General features: G+C 43.7%; 1 protein-coding gene across 3 annotated transcripts in view; it reads left to right on the top strand.

Moving 5' to 3' along the window:
- Positions 1-13,161, top strand: part of PI4K2A (phosphatidylinositol 4-kinase type 2 alpha) — a 35,343-nt gene extending 22,182 nt beyond the window's left edge. Inside the window, exons 5-11 of one of the 3 annotated variants that reach the window (XR_008846443.1) lie at positions 125-186; positions 268-367; positions 3,404-3,537; positions 5,837-5,893; positions 9,370-9,429; positions 12,140-12,815; positions 12,948-13,161. Coding sequence is in view for 2 of the 3 variants with exons in the window: in XM_056530858.1 (XP_056386833.1) it covers positions 125-186; positions 268-367; positions 3,404-3,537; positions 5,837-5,893; positions 9,370-9,429; positions 12,140-12,301 (575 nt within the window). In the remaining variant the exon portion in view is untranslated. Of the gene's footprint in view, positions 1-124; positions 187-267; positions 368-3,403; positions 3,538-5,836; positions 5,894-9,369; positions 9,430-12,139; positions 12,850-12,947 lie in introns of those variants that run through there. The other 2 variants (XM_056530858.1, XM_056530860.1) reach the window with 2 other exon arrangements.
- Positions 13,162-24,353: the final 11,192 nt, after the last annotated feature.

The raw sequence follows: 24,353 nt of genomic DNA on the forward strand, positions 1-24,353 counted from the left end.
ATGTGTGTAAATTAGTTTTTTTTACGCATTTGAAATTAATAATAATAATAATAATAATAATAAAATAAAAATTAATAAATTAATACTCTAACAGTCATTATTTACATTCACTTTGTTTCCATAGATCGGGGGAACGACAATTGGCTGATAAAGTACGACTATCCCATGGAGAACGCAGCGTCCAGGGTCAGTATGGTCTTTGTATGGATGGCTGTAGCATTTATTGGAGCTGTGATCAGGTTTTTTGATCCATTCATTTTTCCTTAGGATTCAGATTGGGTCTTGGTCAAAGAACCCATCATCAAGATTGCCGCCATAGACAATGGGTTAGCCTTCCCCCTCAAGCATCCCGATTCCTGGAGAGCCTGTAAGTCTCTACCTATACGAAGTAAAATGTCACCTTTAAAACTGCAGTAAAGGAAAGATTGGGTGACACTATATATTGTGACTCCCTAATATGATGGTTGCTATTGGAATAAGAAAATATCAAACGCCATTGTCCCTTTATAACTATAGAGCGTTGTTTTTCAACCAGGTTGCCTCCAGCTGTTGCAAAACTACAATTCCCAGCATGCGTCCGGGCATGCTGGGAGTTGTAGTTTCGCAACAGCTTTAGGCACACTGGTCAGGAAACATTGCTATAGAGGTATCCACAATGGCCTTAGGGTGGTGGCTACTAGACAGCTGCCATCCAGTTATTGATGACGATAGGAGGGATCATGGTCTCTAGGTAGACGTTTTGTCAGATTCTGCCACTTCAGATAGAATAATTCTAAAGGAAAGGCAACCAGACCAATAGCTGCTAAATCAGCACATAAACACCCAAATTCCCCAACAACAAAAGAAAATACAAATGTAAAAAGCTTTATTAGATAAGACAACTATTAAAATGATACACTAAAAATCAGATATGAGAAAAATATGCAGAAAGGAAAATACAGTGGGTAAGGCAATAAGACTATAGTTAGCAAGGGCCGAAAAATGAAAAGTGCAGAAAGATGAGTCTTATAAGAATACAAAAATAGGCAGGCAAAAGAAAACACTGCAAAAAATGAATAAAGAGACTACATATTGCACAAGATATACACTGCTCCAAAAAAAATAAAGGGAGCACTAAGATAACACATCCTAGATCTGAGTGAATGAACTAATCGTATGAAATACTTTCGTCTTTACATAGTTGAATGTGCTGACAACAAAATCACACAAAAATTATCAATGGAAATCAAATTTATCAACCCATGGAGGTCTGGATATGGAGTCACATTCAAAATCAATGTGGTAAACCCCACTACAGGCTGATCCAACTTTGATTTAATGTCCTTAAAACAAGTCACAATGAGGCTCAGTAGTGTGTGTGGCCTCCACGTGCCCGTATGACCTCCCTACAACGCCTGGGCATGATCCTGATGAGGTGGTGGAAGGTCTACTGAGGGATGTCCTCCCCGACCTGGACTAAAGCATCCGCCAACTCCTGGACAGTCTGTGGTGCAACCACTCTTGGTGGATGGAGCGAGACATGATGTCCCAGATGTGCTCAATCGGATTCAGGTCTGGGGAACGGGTGGGCCAGTCCATAGCATCAATGCCTTCCTCTTACAGGAACTGCTGACACACTCCAGCCACATGAGGTCTAGCATTGTCTTGCATTAGGAGGAACCCAGGGCCAACCGCACCAGCATATGGCCTCACAAGGGGTCTGAGGATCTCATCTCTGTACCTAATGGCAGTCAGGCCACCTCTGGAAAGCACATGGAGGGCTGTGCAGCCCCCCAAAGAAATGCCACACCATTACTGACCCACCGCCAAACCGGTCATGCTGGAGGATTTTGCAGGCAGCAGAACGTTCTCCACGGCATCTCCAGATTATGTCACGTCTGTCACATGTGCTCAGTGTGAACCTGCTTTCATCTGTGAAGAGCACAGGGCACCAGTGGCGAATTTGCCAATCTTGGTATTCTCTGACAAATGGCAAACGTCCTGCACGGTGTTGGACTGTAAGCACAACCCCCACTTGTGGACGTCGGGCTCTCAAACCACCCTCATGGAGTCTGTTTCTGACCTTTTGAGTGGACACATGCACATTTGTGGCCTGCTGGAGGTCATTTTGCAGGGCTCTGGCAGTGCTCCTCCTGCTCCTCCTTGTACAAAGACGGAGGTGGAGGTCCTGCTGCTGGGTTGTTCCCCTCCTACGGCCTCCTCCACGGTTCCTGATGTACTGGCCTGTCTCCTGGTAGCGCCTCCATGCTCTGGACGCTAAGCTGACAGACAGAGCAAACCTTCTTGCCACAGCTCGCATTGATGTGCCACCCTGAATAAGCTGCATTACCTGAGCCACTTGTGTGCGTTGTAGACTCCGTCTCATGCTACCACAAGAGTGAAAGCACCGCCAGCATTCAAAAGTTATCAAAACATCATCCAGGAAACATAGGAACTGAGAAGTGGTCTGTGGTCACCACCTACAGAACCACTGCTTTATTGGGGGCATCTTGCTAATTGCCTATAATTTCCACCTGTTGTCTGTACCATTTGCACAACAGCATGTGAAATTGATTGTCAATCAGTGTTGCTTCCTGAGTGGACAGTGTGATTTCACAGAAGTGTCATTGACTTGGAGTTACATTGTGTTGTGTAAGTGTTCCCTTAATTTTTTTGAGCAGTGCAGTTAGAAGAAAATGAACCATTTGGCCACTGCAAAACAGTCGCCTGGTGGAGAGCCAATTCCTAAGACCCACTGTAAACGTACCCCAACATACATTTCATTCGTTGTTGCTTCATCAGGGGCCGTCGGGGACTTTAGAAAGAAGTTTAACATCTGGGGTCCACTTTAGTCCGTCAGTGACTTTAGCTCTGCCAAAGTGGAATGCCACTTGTAACATGAGTTCTCAGCATATTTTCTGATAGGGGAGTTAAAGGAGTACTCTGGGATATGAAAACTTATCCCCTATCCTACGGATGGTGGTAAAGTTTGACCGCGGGGGGTTCGACCGCTGGGGCCCCCTATGATCTCCTGTAGAGATGTATTGAGGGGACGTGTCAGCTGCTGCGTCATGCGGTGGTCGACGTGCTATTTCTGCAAAGAACCAGGGGCCCCATACGGAAGATCTTGGGGGGGGGGGGGGGTTGGACCCCCCACGATCTGAAGTGTATCCCCTATCCTAAGGATAAGTTTTTATATCCTGGAGTACTCCTTTCAATACACTAGAAATCCCTCATCAGGACCTCAATCAATAAGCTGGAGCAGATGGAAGCTACAAAAGGGTCTCTCTGGAGCAGTGTTTCCCAACCAGTGTGCCTCCAGCTGCTAAAACCACAACTCCTAACGTGCTCGGCTTGCTGGGAGTTGTAGTTTTGCAACTTTTATGTTGTAGTTTTGCAATATTTGTTTTTTCTTTTTGCTCAGATCCTTTCTACTGGGCCTGGTTACCACAAGCCAAAGTTCCGTTTTCCCAGGAGATCAAAGAACTCATCCTCCCAAAAATCTCAGACCCCAATTTTGTCAAAGATTTGGAAGAAGATCTCTATGAGCTTTTTAAGGTTAGATAATGTCAATAAATGCACTTTATGTACTTGCGGCTGATTACCATATGGAGAGGGACGTTTTCAAACATAATTTTTGTTACTTAAGGGTACGTTGCGGCAGCTCTCGGCCTAGCTCATGGAACAGGGAGGGCGACCACGATGTGTGCGAGTACGTCGTGCATGCGCAGCGACTCTTGCACCACTTCAGTGTGTCTGTTCGTAGCGGCGTAATGCCGCTCTGAGCAGGTACATGTAAAGCCACCATGCGGCGGATCTGCAGTGTAAAAATACACTGTGGGTCCGCTCGTGTGAATAAGGAGTATTCCGGGATAATAAAACCTATCCTAAGGATAGGAGATAAGTTTCAGATCGCGGGGGGTCTGACTGCTGGGGCCACCCACGATCTCCCGTACAGGGCCCTGGCAGTCAGCGGCTAGGGGGCGTGTCCGGCCACCGGCTACCGTATGATGCGGCAGCCGACAAGCCCCCTTAATACATTTCTATGGGCGAGCCGGAGCGCTGCATTCGGGAGTCTCCGCCTCTGCCATAGAAATGTATTGAGGGAGCGTGTCGGCCGCCGTGTCATGGAGTAGTCGAAACGTGCTGTTTCGGCAAAGAGCCGAGGGCCCTGTACGGGAGATCGCGGGGGGCCCCAGCGGTTGGTCCCCCGCGATCTGAATAGGATAGGGGATGAGTTTCATATCCTGGAGTACTCCTTTAAGCAGATGCCAAGGAGGATATCGGGACCTGGTAAGAAACCATATTTTGCCCTATATGGCATGTTCCCAACAGTTATATAGGGTAAAATATGGTGACTGGTTCCCTTTAAAGAAGTCTTGATGTGACGGCTGTTTTTATGGGTCCTGCATAGTGGGGGCGCTCCAGCGAGTAGTGCACTCCGTTTGCGACTAGCTTACTAATGGTATTCGAATGACGTCACTGCACCCTGCTGGGTGTCCTAGATAGGAAAGGGCTCCCCTATCATGTCCATCGGGGAGATTTATCAAAATCTGTCCAGTGGAATAGTTGCCCATAGCAACCAATCAGATCGCTTCTTTCATTTTGCAGAGGCCCCTTTAAAAATGAAAGAAGCCATCTGATTGGTTGCTATGGGCAACTAGTCAACTATTCATCTCCCCCAGTGTTATCTTTGTGTAACCATCCCTTAAAATTATTATTATTATTATTATTATTATTTTTTTAATAAAGCAATTGAGAAACGAGAGGGAATGTAAAGCAGGTTGTGTTCTGTGGAAGCGTTTTGTTCGGCCGGTGACAATACAACCTCTGTTCTCTGGATGGGTCAGATTCCTTCCCTACGCTTTGTACGTCTTGCTATAGTTTAACCCAGTGTTTCCCAACCAGGGTGCTTCCAGCTGTTGCAAAACTACAACTCCCAGCATGCCCGGACAGCCAAAGGCTGTCCGGGCATGCTGGGAGTTGTAGTTTTACAACAGCTGGAGGCACGCTGGTTGGAAAATGCTGATTTAACTCCTTGTGAAGCCTCATTTTTCATTTCATGATGTTTGGTATTTTTATTATGTTTACACCATGTGGGATCATAAACATAATGGCCCTGATTTACTAAGAGTTGAGTGTAGTATTCTTTGTGTTTTTTTTTTTTTTTTTTGCTCAACATAAATTTTTAGCACTTTTCCCTACATTTTGGCTTTTTTTTTTTTTTTTTTTTTTAACACATGCTCTGACCTGTCGAGTTTAAATCGGCTCAAAATCACCACATTTTCTGTGGAAACCTTAGTAAATATGTTGGGATTTTTTGAAAATGTTAGGGACACGCCCCCTTTCTGGCACAAATGTTTGCGCAGTCAGAATTTCAGGCGCAATGCGCCAGATTCTGGCTCACAACCCGACAAAGCATGTCTGGTTTAAAATAGTAAATCAGGGCCAAGATTTTATTATAGTGAACAATGCTGCACACGGCGATACAAAATATGTTTGTTTCATTTTTTTTTTGCCCTATTTTTTATTGTAAAATGTGAAAAGAGGGGAGGTTTTATATTAGGGGAGGGGCATATAGATATATAGGTAGATATATAAAAAAAAATATGTTTCTAGTGTTTGTAGATAGATATGTAGATGATAAAAAAAAAAAAAAAAAAATATATATATATATATTATACACACACACACACACACACACACACACACACACACACACACACACACACACACACACACACACACACACACACACACACACACACACATATATATATATATATATATATATATATATATATATATAATAAATATTATATTTACCCGCCTTCCCTATTATTTTCATTATACATAGAACCATTGGCGACTGCAATTAGGGAAGAAAAAGATGTGGTTGACTTTAGAATTAAAGGTAATTCAGATAAAATAGAGTTATACGCTGATATTATATTATTTGTTAAAAATCCAGCGGTCGGCATTCCCCGGGTTATGGCTTTTATAAATGATTTTGGTTAGGAATGTCATTTTTAAGTACGAGTATCGATACTTTAATTCTAGTACTTGCCGATACCAAGTACGAGTACTTTTATTTTAAAGGGAATCTGACACCAGGGTGACGCGGTTTCTGGCGCTGCTTATGGTGCTGATATGTAGGTTCCTTGTTGTGTACAATGGAGGCGGCTGCTGTAGTATAAACCAAGATTTCTCTCTTCTCCATTGGGCAGAACAGGGAATTTGCATTGGCGGTGAGACCGATGTCTCCGGAGCGATTGCGCTGACGATCACATGGTGAGCAGCAGTAGAAACCGGGTCACCTGCACTGTCTACCTATAAATTGAAGTTAGTGCAGGTGACTATGCTGTAAAATTGCCTTTAAAAGTAGGTAGTATCCCCTTTTAGGTAGTATAGATAGTTGCAGACATTAGCAGCAGCCCCCCTTATAGACAGCACCCCCTCTTGTCAACCCTTGTAGACAGCGCCCGCCCCGTGTCCCCCTTGTAGATAGCACCCCCTCTTGTCCCCCTTGTAGACAGCGCCCGCCCCGTGTCCCCCTTGTAGACAGCACCCCCTCTTGTCCCCCTTGTAGACAGCGCCCGCCCCGTGTCCCCCTTGTAGACAGCGCCCGCCCCGTGTCCCCCTTGTAGACAGCGCCCGCCCCGTGTCCCCCTTGTAGACAGCGCCCGCCCCGTGTCCCCCTTGTAGACAACAGCCCCAGACCCAAGGATCTCACCTCTTAGTGTTTTTCCTTAGGGAGAATCGATCCAATATTTGGGAGTGAAGATCGCGGACGACCCATTACTGTTTACTAGGGATAATCTTTAAAAGTTTAATTATAAATTTAAAGAAATTTGGGGCAATTTGCCTTTATCAATGGGAGTTCGGATATAGATTATTAAAATGATTGATGTGCAACCGCAGGTGTTGTATATTCTTGATGCATCTCCGATCTGGGTCACGTCAGCTTGGTCCCAAATTTTGGAGTCAACATTGAATAAACTTTATGTGGGGCAGGAAGAGGGTCGGGCTGAAATACAGTGTCATAAAGATGGAGGTCTAGGACTGCCTGATATTAGATTGTATTGTGTATCAAGGGTCATTAATATGATCCTTCAAAATCAATCATCTATATCAGTGGTCTTTAACCTGCGGACCTCCAGATGTTTCAAAACTACAACTCCCAGCATGCCCGGACAGCCAACGGCTGTCCGGGCATGCTGGGAGTTGTAGTTTTGCAACATCTGGAGGTCCGCAGGTTGGAGACCACTGATCTATAATAATAACTACTGTACTCAGAACTTTGCCCTGGAATCGGGGGGGGGGGGGGGGGGGGGGAATTTATTAGTATAGGGCAGGAAGGAATTTGGGAAGTACAAGGGGTTATACTAATACATCACTTATATAAAGATAATGAGGGACATTTATTGTTGCTTTGGTAAGCGAGTTCTGTAGTAATTTTTTACATATTTATCATACTATATCACAGGGGGTTGTGATAAATTTGGAGAACATAAGAAAAACAAAAAAGTTCCAGCTGAGACTTTTTTGCGACTTTTTTTGCGATTTTTTTAAATTTGCTCACATGCAGGAGTTTTGTACTCCAGGTCAGACCTGGAGCAGACTTGCGACTTTTTGTAATGGGGTTTGCAACTTATTTATTTTTGCCCACGTGCGACTTTTGCACATCATAAATACCGGACCACTGCAAAGTGAAAACTGAAATATGCTTCGGTAAGGCTGTTTGTAACTTTTTTTTCTTACCCACAAAAGTTGCACAAAAAAAAAATGCGTAGGCGCGTGTACGGCTTTTTGTGTGACTTTTGTGAGCATAAAAGGCTCTAAATACCTTGATAAATGTCCCCCTATATGTAGAGAAGATTTAACTGATGTGTTTAACTTGAATAGGTCACATTTTTGGGGGTATTTGCAGCTTAGTTCCGCAGATTAGGGATCGACCAATATCGGTTTTTTTTTTTTTTTTTTTTTTAGGGCCGATACCGATAATCTGTGGCCTTTCAGGCCGATGGCCGATAACTTATACCGATATTCCGTTGCGGTGTGGGGGGGGAATGCGCACATTATCAGCAAGGTAATTGCCGATACTGATCATGTCCAAAATCGTGAATATTGGCCAAACCAATAATCGGTCGATTCCCCCCCGCAGATAGGGCTATTAAAGGGGTACTCCGCTGCTCAGCATTTGGAACAAACTGTTCCGAACGCTAGAGCTGGTGCCAGGAGCTCGTGACATCATAGCCCCGCCCCCTCATGACACCCCACCCTCTCAAAGCAAGTCTATGGGAGGGGGGCGTGACTGCTCCCATAGACTTGCATTGAGGGGGCGGGGCTATGAGGTCACCAGCTCTCAGCGCCGGCTCCAGCGTTCGGAACAGTTTGTTCCAAATGCTGAGCAGCGGAGTACCCTGTTATGTTGAAATGTACTGTGATATGAGATGTAGCTGTAAATTTATTGTAATTTATATATGTTGTAACAACCGATATTTGTTAGCGGAGCGCCTATGGCCGGCAAGGAGGTAAGCAGCAGACCGCCATCCGCCATCTTAGCTCATTGGACCCCCATGATCACACTGCAGGGAGAATGAGAGCCTTGAACCCAACGGCACCTGTCATTTGAGCTTTTAGATACCGTGATCGGCATTGATTAGAGATGAGCGAACTTACAGTAAATTCGATTCGTCACAAACTTCTCGTCTCGGCAGTTGATGACTTTTCCTGCATAAATTAGTTCAGCCTTCAGGTGCTCCGGTGGGCTGGAAAAGTGGATACAGTCCTAGGAAAGAGTCTCCTAGGACTGTATCCACCTTTTCCAGCCCACCGGAGCACCGGAAAGCTGAACTAATTTATGCAGGAAAAGTCATCAACTGCCGAGCTGAGAAATTTGTGACGAATCGAATTTACTGTAAGTTCGCTCATCCCTAGCATTGATCATGGCATCTAAAGGATTAAATGCCGAACATTGCCGTGATCGCAAATTCTCTCTCAAGGGTCTGCTCATCTGTCATCTTGGTGTTGCATATGATCTACACCTCTGGGGGGGGTTCTCCTTTACAGAGCCCATAAAGGTTATCAACCAGCTTTTCATGGACCTCTCCTCCTTTCTCAATACCCATCAGTCAAGCCAGTTCTGGTGTTCTATTCACGAACCCTTGTATATAGTCCAGTGTTTCCCAACCAGTGTTCCTCCAGCTGTTGCCCAGACAGCCAACGCCTGTGCTCCTCTAATGTTTTCGGCATATTTCTTATGTCAGTTTAATAAATGCTTTTATTGTTTTATCGTCAGACTTGTAAAAGTCATTTTAACCTCTTGCTGGTCACACCCCATCAAGGTGAGGCCATATTAACCCATTATTGCTTTCTTGTTTGCTATAGAAAGATCCAGGCTTTGACAGAGGACAGTTCCACAAGCAGATCGCTGTTATGAGGGGTCAGGTGAGTGATTTTCTCTCCTTCGGTGCTTTTACACATCACATGACCACACTCTTATATGATTGGGGGGCATACACTTCTCTTCATGGTGATAGATCAGGAGAACAAGTTGGGTTAAGCCATCTTTGTCTAGCGGCTTCATTATAAGTCTGTGAGGCAGCGAGATAAAGATTGCTGAGAGTGGAGAAGTAAAGCGCACTACCACACAATTTCCCCCGCTCGTTTTCCTAAACGTGGAGGGTCTCAGCACTTGGACCCCACCGATTAAAACAGTGAAAAGTTGTTTTTTTAAATGACACAGCTTCAATACCTGTCAGCTGAACACTCAGCTTTTCCTCTTATTCTCTCCATACACATGCACAGTCAGTTGGAATGAGCATCCATATGTTTTTTTTTTTTTTTTTCCTCAAAAGGTGGCCTAAGCTGCTGTCAGATACTTGGATTCTCTCCCTTGAGAAACAAACAAACTTCAGGCAATGAAATTAAGCATTCCCAATCCTACTTTCCTCCACCATAAACTTAAGATAGTCGCCCTGGCCTCACCAAAACCAGACAGCTGATAAAAAATCACTAGTGAATTGCAGAATCTTGATCTTAAGTTCACTTCCCTGGAGTACCCCTTTATCAGACACCCAACCGCTGGGACCCCCGTGATCTCCTACAAGGGGACCTGGCTACTTACCCGTCATTCTGGAGACTTGTCCAGAAAGATGGGGGCCGAAGAGCACAGAGAACAGGTAAGTAGGCAGAGCTTCCTACACAAGATCGCGGGGAGTCTCAGCAGTGTCTGACCCCCACAATCACACTTACCCCCTATTCTGACAACGGTTTTTATTATTATTATTATTATTATTATTATTATTATTATTATTATTATTATTATTTATTTTTTTTTTTTTTATATAGCAGTTGTCACTTTCCTTCCCCCAATGCTTTGCACATGTTATACAAAGCACATTACTCTCTAGGGGGCATTGAGTTCATGAGAAATCACATTAAAGGGGTAGTCCGGTGGAATAAAAAAAAGAAGAAAAAAAAAAATGAAAAAAAAAAAAAATATATATATATATAATATACACACACACATTGGGGGACATGTATAAAATATTTTACCCCTGTTTTGTGTGTATTTTTTTGCGCAAAATTTTGCGCAAGCCCTTTTTTTGCGCAATTTTTTGGCGCACGTTTTGCTAGAGCATTTCCTCCAGATGTGGCTGAATCAGGGTACCTTGGAGTGACATCTATAGTACACATGGATTTATTAACTGCGTACTTTTTTTTTACACCCAAAATTTTGCCGCAAGAGCTGTTTTTTTTTGCGCAAATATAAGCCAACTTGGACTTAACGTAGCAAGATGCTCTAAATCATCGATTCTATTTTCCAAAGATTGGATTTAGGAGATTACTATATTTACCCGCAATTTATGAAGCTCATTGCGCTTGATTGATAAATTTAGTTCTTCTGCGCATAATTTAGAATTCGGGAAAAGGGGTAAAATGCTTCTACCATACACAAATAATGATACATGTCCCCCACTGTGTGTGTATGTATGTGTGTGTGTATATATATATATATATATATATATATATATATATATATATATATATATATATAATTATTTATATTATTATATATATATATATATATATTTTTTAAATCAACTGGTGCCGGAAAGTTAGACAGATTCGTAAATGGCTTGTATTAAAAAATCTTTACCCTTCCAGTACTTTTTAGCAGCTGTATGCTACAGAGGAAATTATTTTCTTTTTGAATTTCTTTTTTGTCTTGTCCACAGTGCTCTCTGCTGACACCTGATGCCCCTATCAGGAACTGTCCGGAGCAGGAGAAAATCCCCATAGCAAACCTATGCTACTCTGGACAGTTCCTTACACGGACAGAGGTGTCAGAGCGCACTGTGGACAAGACAAAACAGAGATTCAAAAAGAAAAGAATTTCCTTCCAGCTGCTAAAAAGTACTGGAAGGGTAAAGATTTTTTTTTTTACAAATCTGTTTAACTTTCTGGCACCAGTTGATTTAAAAATAGAAATTTTTTCCACCGGAGTACCCCTTCAAGGCTATTTTCACACTGCTGTTGTGCCCCGTCCGACTCGGCACAACAGCAGTGTGAAAGAAAATATAAAAATCCACTGGCTCCAGAAAGTTAAATAGATTTGTAAATTGCTTCTATTAAAAAAAAGCTGCTGAAGTTGAGTTGTTCTCTTCTGTCTAAGTGCTCTCTGATGACACGTGTCTCGGGAACTGTCCAGAGTAGAAGCAAATCCTAATAGCAAACCTCTTCTACTCTGTGCAGTTCCTGAGACAAGCAGAGAGGTCAGCAGAGAGCACTGTTGCCAGACAGAAAAGAACAACTCAACTTCAGCAGCTGATAATTATTGGAAGGATTAAGATTGTTTAATAGAAGTAATTTACAAATCTGTCTAACTTTCTGGAGCCAGTTGATTTGAAAAAAAAAAAAAGTTTTTTCCTGGAATACCCCTTTTAATGTAATTTCTATTGCTTTCTACTGCTATTCTCCCCTTTCCCTGACGGGCGTTGAACTGCCTTGTTAAAATGGCAGTGTGAACTTAGCCTTACTGGTACAAAAAATATCACGATGGGGGCACACATTATGTATAGTAAGAAAAACAATGTAATGTGTGAAACCAACTCTGTAAAAAAATAAAAATAAATAAATAAATTTTTCCTTTCAGATCCTTAACTTGGCTCAGGCACTTAAGGATGAGAAGAGTCCCCTGCAGTTAGTCCAGACTCCTCCCGTGATAGTGGAAACGGCGCGGTCCCATCAGAAGAGCAGCAGCGAGTCCTACACACAGAGCTTCCAGAGCCGCAAGCCATTCTTTTCCTGGTGGTAGTTACTGAAAATTGTTCACTTCACCGGGAAAGGCCCAAAAAAAAAAAAGGTGTCAATGTGCAGCTGTAAAGCCGCTTCTTGGACCTTTTTTAAATGAGGAAAAAAAAAACTTTATGGAAAACTGACGAAAGGAGAGAGAGAAGGTCTGGATGATGGGAGCACCGTAATAAATGACTGACTGACGGTCTCAGTGCCATGGAATGTACGTCCGGCCTATTCCTGGGGCATGCACGTGGCATTGGGGACACTATTCAGCACCGTGTGCAGTCACAAAAGAAGCCAACGTGAAGCTTTTCCCTATAACTCTATTACCGAATCCATCCAAGAAGTGTAAAAAACCTCTACACCACCCAATATTGTACTACGTCTAGCACCCGTGATATCTGGAACTTATAGATCCCTTGGATCTGAAAGTCCACGGGTCACACCTGAAATAACCTAGGCATGCACGCTAAGAACGCAATGAAATAGCTAGAACTAAACTACCACGTAGGTATTAATTTTAACGTGTGCATGTTCTAGAACAGTGGTCTCCAACCTGCGGACCTCCAGATGTTGCAAAACTACAACTCCCAGCATGCCCGGACAGCCAACGGCTGTCCGGGCATGCTGGGAGTTGTAGTTTTGCAACATCTGGAGGTCCGCAGGTTGGAGACCACTGTTCTAGATTATTAAAACAGAATACTGTACAGCCTGCCACCTAATGGATGCCAAGGGTATCGCTAGAGATGAGCGAACTTACAGTAAATTCGATTCGTCACGAACTTCTCAGCTCGGCGGTTGCTGACTTTTCCTGCATAAACTAGTTCAGCTTTCCGGTGCTCCGGTGGGCTGGAAAAGGTGGATACAGTCCTAGGAAAGAGTCTCCTAGGACTGTATCCACCTTTTCCAGCCCACCGGAGCACCTGAAGCTGAACTAATTTATGCAGGAAAAGTCAACAACCGCCGAGCCGAGAAGTTTGTGACGAATCGACTTTACTGTAAGTTCGCTCATCTCTAGGTATCGCATTGCATGCATCGGTAGTGATGCAGCCTACGAAAACGAGGGAACCTGCTTTTTCCCAGCGCCTTGCTCTTTTGTGTGTATTTGGGAGATACACCCCATGACACGCTCATGATCCCTGCACTTGTTCCAAAGTTTAAGTTACAAAAACCCTCAGTGAGGGTTGTATGATATATATATATATATATATTTTTTAAGCTACAGATGGGACTGGTTGTGTTTTAGCGTTTCTCACCGTAAGAAATCTGCTATTTATCATTTTTCGGCAAATCTTTGTGGGATTTGTTCGGCTGTTGTTAAAATATTGACATTTTTTTTTTTTAACACAACCCCTACGGCAGATGAAATAAATGTTAACTGCTAAAACGTACAGGCGGTGGTTGTGGTTATTAACCTGGTGCCCGACCGTCATGGCGGGGTTTCTGCCCAGAGGAATTGTCCCTGAAAGGTAAAGCAATGTTTACCAACCAGTGTGCCCCCAGCGGTTGCAGAACTACAAATACCAGCATGCCCAGACAGTGGAATATCAGCTACGGATGCGGATGTGCTATGCGTGACCCTACCCTAAAAGAAATACCCAGGAGGAAATAAAATGTTTTTAAATCAACTGGTATCAGAAAGTTATACAGATTTGTAAATTACTTCTATATAAGAATCTTAATCCTTCCAGTACTTATCAGCTGCTGTATGCCCCAGGGGAAGTTGTATAGTTCTTTCCAGCCTGATCACAGTGCTCTCTGCTGACACCTCTGTCCGTGTCAGGAACTGTCCAGAGGAGAGGTTTGTTATGGGAATTTGCTCCTGCTCTGGACAGTTCCTGACACGGACAGAGGTGTTAGCAGAGAGCACTGTGGTCAGGCTGGAAAGAACTACACAACTTCCTCTGTAGTATACAGCAGCTGATAAGTACTGGAAGGATTAAGATTTTTAAGTAGAAGTAATTTACAAATATGTTTAACTTTCTGGCACCAGTTAGGGTACGTTCACACGCGTGGATTTTTTAGCGGGTTTTCCGCTGCGTATTTGAAAGTGGGCGGGCTCTTCTCGGCTGTCCGCACAGATTTTCCGCGGCGGAATGTACACTGCGGAAAATCTGCCGCAAGCCCCATTGAAGTCAGTAGGGACTGTGGCGGATTTTCGGCAGCCTAAATTCCGCCACGGAAAATTTGCTGCAGACAGCCGAGAAGAGCCCGCCCACTTTCAAATACGCAGCGGAAAATCCGCTAAAAAATCCGCACGTGTGAACGTAACCTTAATCTGAAAACCTTTTTCTTTTTCCTCTGGAGTACCCCTTTAGGGTCTATTCAAACGTACAGTATTAGGCTACGTTCACACTGCCGGTTGTCTCTGGCAGGGTGAAGCCGTTAAGTTAGGATCGAGAATAGCCGGAGAAAAAATAGTGCTTGCACAGTCTTTTTCTCCGGCTATTCTCTCCGAAAATAACGGTGCCCGACAGACCCCATTGACTATAATGACCCCATTGACCCGGTATTGGACGTTATGATCCTTCGTAATTATGGCCGTCAAACTGCAAAAAAAAAAAGGGAGTTTGACGGGGCATACCGGCAGTGTGAAAGGGGCCTTAGTATTTTTAGTTCTTTATTTATTTTTATTATTTTTTTTTTTTTCTTCAATTGACGGCTGGAAACCTGTATTCACCTTACGCTGCATTTATGCCTCTTTTACTGCATCTATGCCCCTTTTACCCCATCTGTGCCCCTTTTACCCCATGTGTGCCCCTTTTACCCCATGTGTGCCCCTTTTACCCCATGTGTGCCTCTCTTACCCCATGTGTGCCTCTCTTACCCCATGTGTGCCTCTCTTACCCCATGTGTGCCTCTCTTACCCCATGTGTGCCTCTCTTACCCCATGTGTGCCTCTCTTACCCCATGTGTGCCTCTTTTACCCCATGTGTGCCCCTTTTACCCCATGTGTGCCCCTCTTACCCCATGTGTGCCCCTCTTACCCCATGTGTGCCCCTCTTACCCCATGTGTGCCCCTCTTACCCCATGTGTGCCCCTCTTACCCCATGTGTGCCCCTCTTACCCCATGTGTGCCCCTCTTACCCCATGTGTGCCCCTTTTACCCATGTGTGCCCCTTTTACCCCATTTGTGCCTCTCTTACTCCCATTTGTGCCTCTCTTACTCCCATTTGTGCCTCTCTTACTCCCATTTGTGCCTCTCTTACTCCCATTTGTGCCTCTCTTACTCCCTTTTGTGCCTCTCTTACTCCCTTTTGTGCCTCTCTTACTCCCTTTTGTGCCTCTCTTACCCCATTTATGCCCCTTTTACTCCATTTATGCCTCTTTTACATGTGACCAGAAAACTTTTTATGGAGAACATAGGGGGAGATTTATCAAAACCTGTCCAGAGGAAAAGTTGCTTGGTTGCCCATAGCAACCAATCAGATCGCTGCTTTCATTTTCCACAGGCCTTTTTCAAAAGTGAAAGAAGCGATCTGATTGGTTGCTATGGGCAACTCAGCAACTTTCCCTCTGGCCAGGTTTTGATAAATCTCCCCCTAATAGTTTTTCTTTGCTTTTATCACATATATACTGTCATCTTGTCCAGGAATATACTACACAAACCCAGTCGCACTAGTGCCTGTAAACATGGCCCTGAGATCTGTCCAGATCACTAGATGGCCGACCATGTTGGTTTGTGTCAGTCCTGTAATATTACTTGTATGGTGTAACGGGGATGATCCTATTGGTCCAATTCAAAACGCCTGTTACTGCTTGGAGTCTCTATTGAGTATACCAATGTTTTCCATCCAGGTTTCCGGGCATCCTGGGAGTTGTAGTTTTGCAGTTTTGAGATCTAGAATAGTGTTTCCCAACCAGTGTGCCTCCAGCTGTTGCAAAAACTACAACTCCCAGCATGCCCGGAGAGCCAATTTTTAGAGATCTAGGCTGTAGGGACTGCAAAAGGATAGGAATTGCAACAGACTATGGCAGCCATGACATTGATCGGTATACCAGAGTTTTCCAAAGTGACTCCAGCTGTTGCAAAACTACAACTCCCAGCATGCCCGGACAGCCTTTGGCTGTCCGGGCATGCTGAGGGTTGTAGTTTTGCAACAGCTTGGAGATGCACTGTTTGGAAAACACTGATCATTGTCATGGCTGCTATAGTAAGGGGGGGTCTAGATACTGGATATAGTTCCCAGGCGGCAATGTCCAGGCCCATTAAAGCGGCACACGGTGTCCCCAGCGATCCGTATTTTACATGGCGGCACCAGAATACGTCCTACAAGCAGCTCCATGAACGGATTATATTGCAATTAGAGATGAGCGAATTTACGGTAAATTCGATTCGTCACAAACTTCTCGGCTCGGCAGTTGATGACTTTTCCTGCATAAATGAGTTAAGCTTTCAGGTGCTCCGATGGGCTGGAAAAGGTGGATACAGTCCTAGGAAAGAGTCTCCTAGGACTGTATCCACCTTTTCCAGCCCACGGGAGCACCTGAAAGCTGAACTAATTTATGCAGGAAAAGTCATCAACTGCCGAGCCGAGAAGTTCGTGACTAATCGAATTTACTGTAAATTCGCTCATCTCTAATTGCAATAGTACTGGAATGTCTTTTAGTTCCCAGCAAGATATCGAATTAGTAAACGGGAGCAACAAAACCTGTTGAATGAAGAATGCAGATCGCCCAGTGATGTCATAGGGTGATGATGTCACCACATCCTAATGACATGATATCCTCATGTATTCTATTTAGTCATCCACATGAATACTTCCATCATTGCTTTACTCTATCTAGGTCACTTTATCGGGACCTAAAGACGAGGACAAAATTTGTTTTCCTTCCCGTAAAGACAAAAATAAAATAAAATAAACCATGTTCCTTAAATAACATGAATCTGACAAAAGTAAAAATGAGGAAAAATGTACTGAATACTAACTGCCACCTTGCTTTTGGATTGTGGTTTAACAGAATCATGTAAAGAACAAAATAATGAAACTGTCCTGGACAGAAATGATGGTCCCTAAACATAAAGGGGTACTCCAGTGAAGTTTTTTTTTTTTTTTTTAAATAAACTGGTGCCAGAAAGTTAAACAAATTTGTAAATTTACTTCTATTTAAAAATCTTAATCCTTCCAGTACTTATTAGCAGCTGTATGCTACAGAGGAAATTCTTTTCTTTTTGAATTTCTTTTTTGCCTTGTCCACAGTGCTCTCTGCTGACACCTGTCTGTGTCAGGAACTGTCCAGAGCAGCATAGGTTTCTTATGGGGATTTTCTCCTGCTCTGGACAGTTCCTGATACGGGCATCAGGTGTCAGCTGAGAGCACTGTGGACAAGACAAAAAAAGAAATTCAAAAAGAAAAGAATTTCCTCTGTAGCATACAGCAGCTGCTAATAAGTACTGGAAGGGTAGATTTAACAGAAGTAATTTACAAAACTTTCTGGTACCCGTTGATTTAGGAAAAAAAAAAAGTTTTCCACCGTAGTACCCCTTTAAAGGAGATCTCCGTTAAAAATGAACTTATATAGCTGTTCACCTGGACAGTGCTGCAGCCGGCACGTGCTCCATTCATTCCTTTGGGACCATTGAAAAAAACCAGAGTACTGCATCGGGCATCATCGGGGCTCCCATAGGAATAATTGGAGCGCATAACACCTACCGGTACACAACACGCGCTCATCACTGAGAGCGCCGGGGTCCCTTATCAGTGATCATGGGGGGGCCCCAGTGGTCAAATCAGTGATCAGCTACTTATCTTCTATCCTGTGTTTTTGCCAGAGTACTCCTTTAATGACGCAGGATGCATATTTACGTCCTGCGTCGGCTCCCGATATGTGAAGCGCGCTCAATGCCCGGCAGGTCCCGGGTTACTATTAGCAACCAGGACCCGTCGCTAATACTGGACATCGGGCTGATGTCCGGTATTAACCATTTTAGACGCCGCGGTCAGCTTTGATTGTGACGTCTAAATGGGAGATTGCCATTGCCGGTTAGCTCAGTGGGCTGTTTGGGACCGTTGCAGTGAAAGCGTAATGTCCCAAACAGCTGAGAGGACAGCGGGAGGTGCCTTACCTTGCTCCTCGATGTCCGATCGGCATTTGATTGCTCCAAGCCTGAGATCCAGGCTGGAGCAATCGTGCACAGATAACACTGATCAATGCTATGCTATGGCATAGCATTGTTCAGTGTATGCAATCAAAGGATTGCACGTAATAGTCCCCTATGGGTTAAAAAAAAGTGTTTAAAGGTAAAATAAAGTTAATAAATGTGATTTAACCTCTTCAGTAATAAGTTTGAATCACCCCCCCTTTTCCCATCAAAAGAAAAATGTAAATAAAAATAAACATGTGGTATCGCCGCGTGCTGTGTAAATGTCCGAACTATAAAAATATAATAATTAAACCGCACAGTCAATGGCGTACACACAAAAAAAAATTCCAAAGTCCAAAATTGCTTCAGATCACGGTGCAAAAAATGAGCCCTCATGTCGCCCTGTATATGGAAAAATAAAGTTATAGGGGTCAGAAGGACATTTTTACACATACTAATTTTGGTGCATGTAGTTATAATTTTTTTTTAGTAAAATAAAACCTATATAAATGAAGTATCCTTGTAACTGTATGGACCTACCAAAAAGTGCACTGCATAGAATCGGAAGCCCCAAAAATTTACAAAATGGTGTGTTTTTTTCTTCTAATTTTGCCCCACAAATATATATATTTTTTGTTTCCACATAAATTTTGTGGTGAAATGATTGATGTCATTATAAAGTACAATTGGTGGCGCAAATGTGCAAAATTAAAAGCGTTCAGATTTTTAGAAGGTGATGAGGAAAAAACAAAAGTGCAAAAATTGAAAAAACCCTGCATCCGTAAGGGGTTAAAGTGCACTTGTCATATTACAGAAAAATGTTACTCACTAGGTCATGCAGATGCTTTACATGTCTTTGTGTCTAGCTTCTGTATTTGGCCCGCAAATCTCTCTGTTCTGCTACTCACTAACTCTGACATCCACTGCTCAGAAAGGGGTGTGTCCGAGGCAAGCACTGATTCTGCCCTCACTCAACATGCATTCACTTCCTCCCTGAGTCTGCTGTGCTGTGCCTCTTCATCCATTCACTGTAGGCTGCTCTCTAACCCCCTCCTGTTTTCATGCTGCAGTCTGATGGGACAGGAGTGAGCACAGAGGAGTGCTAGTCCATCAGTTCCTGGATTTTGTCAGCTGGGACAAAGATGATGCTGCAACCGGACAGGATTATGTTCTAGATGGCATGGGGACCCCTTATATCTTTTTTTTATTTGCCATGATTTATATAAAAAGGAGATACATTTTGTATGAAGTAAATTATAAAGGTTAATGTTTTGCCAAGATGTACAACATATAAAAAGTTTTTTAATCTATTTTGTAGCACAACCTTCTGAGGCAGTCACTGCCATTTCTGAAACTCTCCATGAGACATCTGCACTTGTCTCCAGGTATCTTGGCCCACTCCTCATAAGATCCTGCTCCAGCTGTCTCAGGTATAAAGGTGTCTTCTCCAGACTGCAGGTATCTTGGCCCACTCCTCATAAGATCCTGCTCCAGATGTCTCAGGTGTGAAGTTGTCTTCTCCAGACTGCAGGTATCTTGGCCCACTCCTCATAAGATCCTGCTCCAGCTGTCTCAGGTGTGAAGGTGTCTTCTCCAGACTGGAGGTATCTTGGCCCACTCCTCATAAGATCCTTCTCCAGCTGTCTCAGGTGTGAAGGTGTCATCTCCAGACTGCAGGTATCTTGTCCAACTCCTCATAAGATCCTTCTCCAGCTGTCTCAGGTGTGAAGGTGTCTTCTTCAGACTGCAGGTATCTTGGTCCACTCCTCATAAGATCCTGCTCCAGCTGTCTCAGGTGTGAAGGTGTCTTCTCCAGACTGGAGGTATCTTGGCCCACTCCTCATAAGATCCTGCTCCAGATGTCTCAGGTATAAAGGGGTCTTCTCCAGACTGCAGGTATCTTGGCCCACTCCTCATAAGATCCTGCTTCAGCTGTCTGAGGTATAAAGGTGTCTTCTCCAGACTGCAGGTATCTTGGCCCTCTCCTCATAAGATCCTGCTCCAGCTGTCTCAGGTATAAAGGGGTCTTCTCCAGACTGCAGGTATCTTGGCCCACTCCTCATAAGATACTGCTCCAGCTGTCTCAGGTGTGAAGGTGTCTTCTCCAGACTGCAGGTATCTTGGCCCATTCCTCATATGAAATTGAACGGATCCCTCCAGGGAGCAAACCAGGATAGAGGCAGCGCACAGGACTTCAAAGGTAAAATGGTTTATTTACCCGGCATGCAACGCGTTTCGCTGGATAACCAGCTTCATCAGGCATGCCTGATGAAGCTGGTTATCCAGCGAAACGCGTTGCATGCCGGGTAAATAAACCATTTTACCTTTGAAGTCCTGTGCGCTGCCTCTATCCTGGTTTGCTCCCTGGAGGGATCCGTTCAATTTCTTCGCCTTTGTGCCCAGGAGCAGCTGCCGCTCTTCGCCCGTTGCAGGGTTATTTCACGCCTTCACCATAGTTGTACTTGGTCGTAGTACAACCAGACTTGGTGAGCAAGTTTTTCTTGTCTTTTATCTTTGCTTTTACATTACGTTATCACACTAGAAGCGCTCTCCTTGTCTGTCTATCATTCCTCATATGATCATGCTCCAGCTGTCTCAGGTATAAAGGTGTCTTCTCCAGACTTCTCAATAAAATCCCACAACAAATAACTAATGCCTATTGTGCATAAATTTCAATCCAAATATATGCTTGCACATACTGCTATCCTTCCTTAAAGGGGTTCTCCGGTGCTTAGACATCTTATCCCCTATCCAAAGCATAGGGGATAAGATGCCTGATTGCGGGAGTCCGGCCGCTGGGGACCCCCAGGATCTTGCACGCGGCACCCCGTTTGTAATCAGTCCCCGGAGTGTGTTCGCTCCGGGTCTGATTACCGACGACCACAAGGCCGGCGGCATGTGACTTCACGCTCCGCCCCTCAATGCAAGCCTACGGGAGGGGGCGTGATAGCTGTCACACCCCCTCCCGTAGGCTTGCATTGAGGGGCGGAGCGTGACGTCACACGGGGGCGAAGGCGTGACGTCACATACCGCCGGCCTTGTGGTCGTCGGTAATCAGAACACGCTCCGGGGACTGATTACAAACGGGGTGCCATGTGCAAGATCCCGGGGGTCCCCAGCGACAGAACTCCCGCGATCAGGCATCTTATCCCCTATCCTTTAGATAGGGGATAAAATGTCTAAGCACCGGAGAACCCCTTTAAGCATGTGCACTGTTCGATATGGTCAGGGAAACCTCACATTTTTGTTCAATGGGGAAAAAAACAGACATGTTCCAATTAGTTTTTCTTTATTTTTTTTCTTTTTAATAATGCAAATCAATGGAAAATGGATTGGGCAGTATGGCGTCAGTTAACATGTTTTTCCTATAAAATGTACATTAAAGATAGCAATTATGCAGACAAATTTTGTTTTCTCATTTGTTGGACTCTACGCGCCTTTCCTTCTTCACAATCTTTAACTTATCGTGCTGCAGTTATTTGTTCACGAGGCATCGTTTTCTTCTCTAACTACCAACTGTCTCTTAGCCAGGACTCGACAAAACCCAGGCGCCAGGTTGCCGTGGCGACTGAGAATTTAATCCTGGCACCTAGGTTCGTCAGCTCAAGCACCAGCGGCTTATAGTAATTAGATACATAAAGCATCTGATGTATCTCTTTTTAATCTAGCGCTGAGCCACCTGTGCTGAGGACACTGCTCTGTGCTGCCCCTGGTGGTAGCTCCTCCTGCACCTTCTCTCACAAGGCTGTGGCACGGCTACAGAGGAGCAGTAGCAGAGGGTGTTTCCTGGCCTCAATTTGTACTCTCCCAACCGGCATAAGAAGCTGTCACCAGGAGGCAGCATAGGAGAGCACCCTACGCCCCCCTAATAAAAATCCTAATCACCCCTCCACCAAAGGAAAAATTAAGCCATTTGTCCAAAGTATTAAATTATGGCATTCCTGATCCCGCATGGTAAATGCAAAAGAAATTTCCAAATGCCAAAATTGTTAATTTTCTTTTCTCTGTTCAGACTCCTCATCTCTTAAAGGGGGTTATCTGGGAATAGAAAAACAGCTGATTTCTTCTAACAAAACAGTGCCACTCCTGTTCTCAAGTTGTTTGTTATTACAGTTTGGCTCTATTCACGTCTTGGAACCAAGCTGCAATGACACACACAACCTGAGGTCAGGTGTGGTGCTGTTTTTCTAATCCTGGATAACCCCTTTAAACACAGAAAAGAGTGGGTACAAAAGGGCGCTCTGGAGAATTTGTCCTGTCCTGCATAACTAACTATCTTTGGAACTTGTTTGGGGCTGCTTATCTACCATCCAGACTATCCTGCTTTGACACCTTTCATAAATGTTTTGCTTCTCTCCACGCCCAGGGAGATTAGTTACAGTGCCATGGGTTGCAAACTTTTTGATAATGTTGCGCACTGTGGACAAAGGGAAATCTAGATCTCTGGAGATGGACTTGTAACCTTGAGATTGTTATTTTTCCACAATTTTGGTTCTTAAGTCCTCAGACAGTTCTCTTTTTATTGTCCATGCTTAATGTGGCACACACAGACACACAATGCAAAGACTAAGTGAACTTCTCTCCTTTTTTATCTGCTTTCAGGTGTGATTTGTATATTGCCCACACCGGTTACTTGCTCCAGGTGAGTTTAAAAGGAGCATCACATGCTTGAAACAATTTTGAAAGGGTGCCAATCATTTTGTCCAGCCCATTTTTGTTGTGACATTACGTCCAATTTGCTTTTTTTTTCCTCCCTTTTTTTTGGTTCGCTCCAATACACACAAAGGGAATAATCATGTGTATAGCAAAACATGTGTTACTGCAATCCTTTTCTGTGAGAAATACTTCATTTTCTTGAAAAATTTCAGCGGTGCCAACATTTACGGCCATGACTATGTTCACACCTCAGAATTTCCGCATGGAAATTCTGCATGCGTTTACATCCTTAGGAATTTCAAATGCGATTCCGCAGTCCCATTCACACTACAGAATGTCCACTGCAAAAATTCTGCATTCTTCAAAAAGAAAAGTCCTGTCCTAAATGTTTGCAGAATTCAGATGCGAAAGCCCATTGAAGTGAATATGGCTTTTTTTTTTCTCCGCAAAAATGTTACGAAAGAAATGAAAAAAAAGCCCTGTTTTCTGTACACTGAGAATTCATGCGGAATTCCACGGCCACATCATTTGGACGGAATTTAGCATCTTTATGCGGAATTGCCGATGTGTGAACATAGCCTTACTGATTTAAAAGGGTCACTATGTAATGCTTCTCTTCTCCTGTGGTGGCACTGCAGGAATCTTACTGCCAGGTTTTCCCACAGATTACACTGATCGCTCAAGATACCAACAGGGGAACACTGGCACCAACCTATTGTCAAAGGATCCATTTAACACAGATCCTGTCCAAAAGGAGAACATCTCTAGAACTATACACCTAAAATAAGTGTTAAACTATGACTAAAAAACATCCAAACACACCCAACTACAAAATCAAGTCCAGTCAGGAGTTAACAACAAAAATGCCAACTTTATGAGAGCATATAAACACCTACATTAAAATACAAGAACTGACAGAGCAAGTCTGGTCTATACAACAGGTGTGTAATTCACACTCGATTACCCCGACTCAGCATACTCCAACAGAAGTGCTCCGTGCGAATACATGCTTACCACAATAGGGCTGGGTTCACACCATGTTTCTGCAATACAGTTCCCATATCAGGTTTTTGATTAAAAAAAACTGATTCCTAAAAAACCTGACTAAACACTATGAAAATGTGTGTAAAAATGTTAATCCGTATACGCTTTGAAAAATGATGTCCGGTTGCATCCATTTTTTTAAGAAAAAAAAAGGTACACGTTTTCCTCTTTTCACTCCATTATGAATAAAGTTTCACTTGTTTGATAGAAAAAAAAACTGTGCAAAGACAAAAACCGGATGGAACTGTACGCACATACGGTTCCCATTGACACCCATTTTTAGAAA

Source organism: Hyla sarda, chromosome 7 (assembly GCF_029499605.1).
Source record: "Hyla sarda isolate aHylSar1 chromosome 7, aHylSar1.hap1, whole genome shotgun sequence".
In the NCBI taxonomy this organism is placed as follows: Eukaryota; Metazoa; Chordata; class Amphibia; order Anura; family Hylidae; genus Hyla; species Hyla sarda.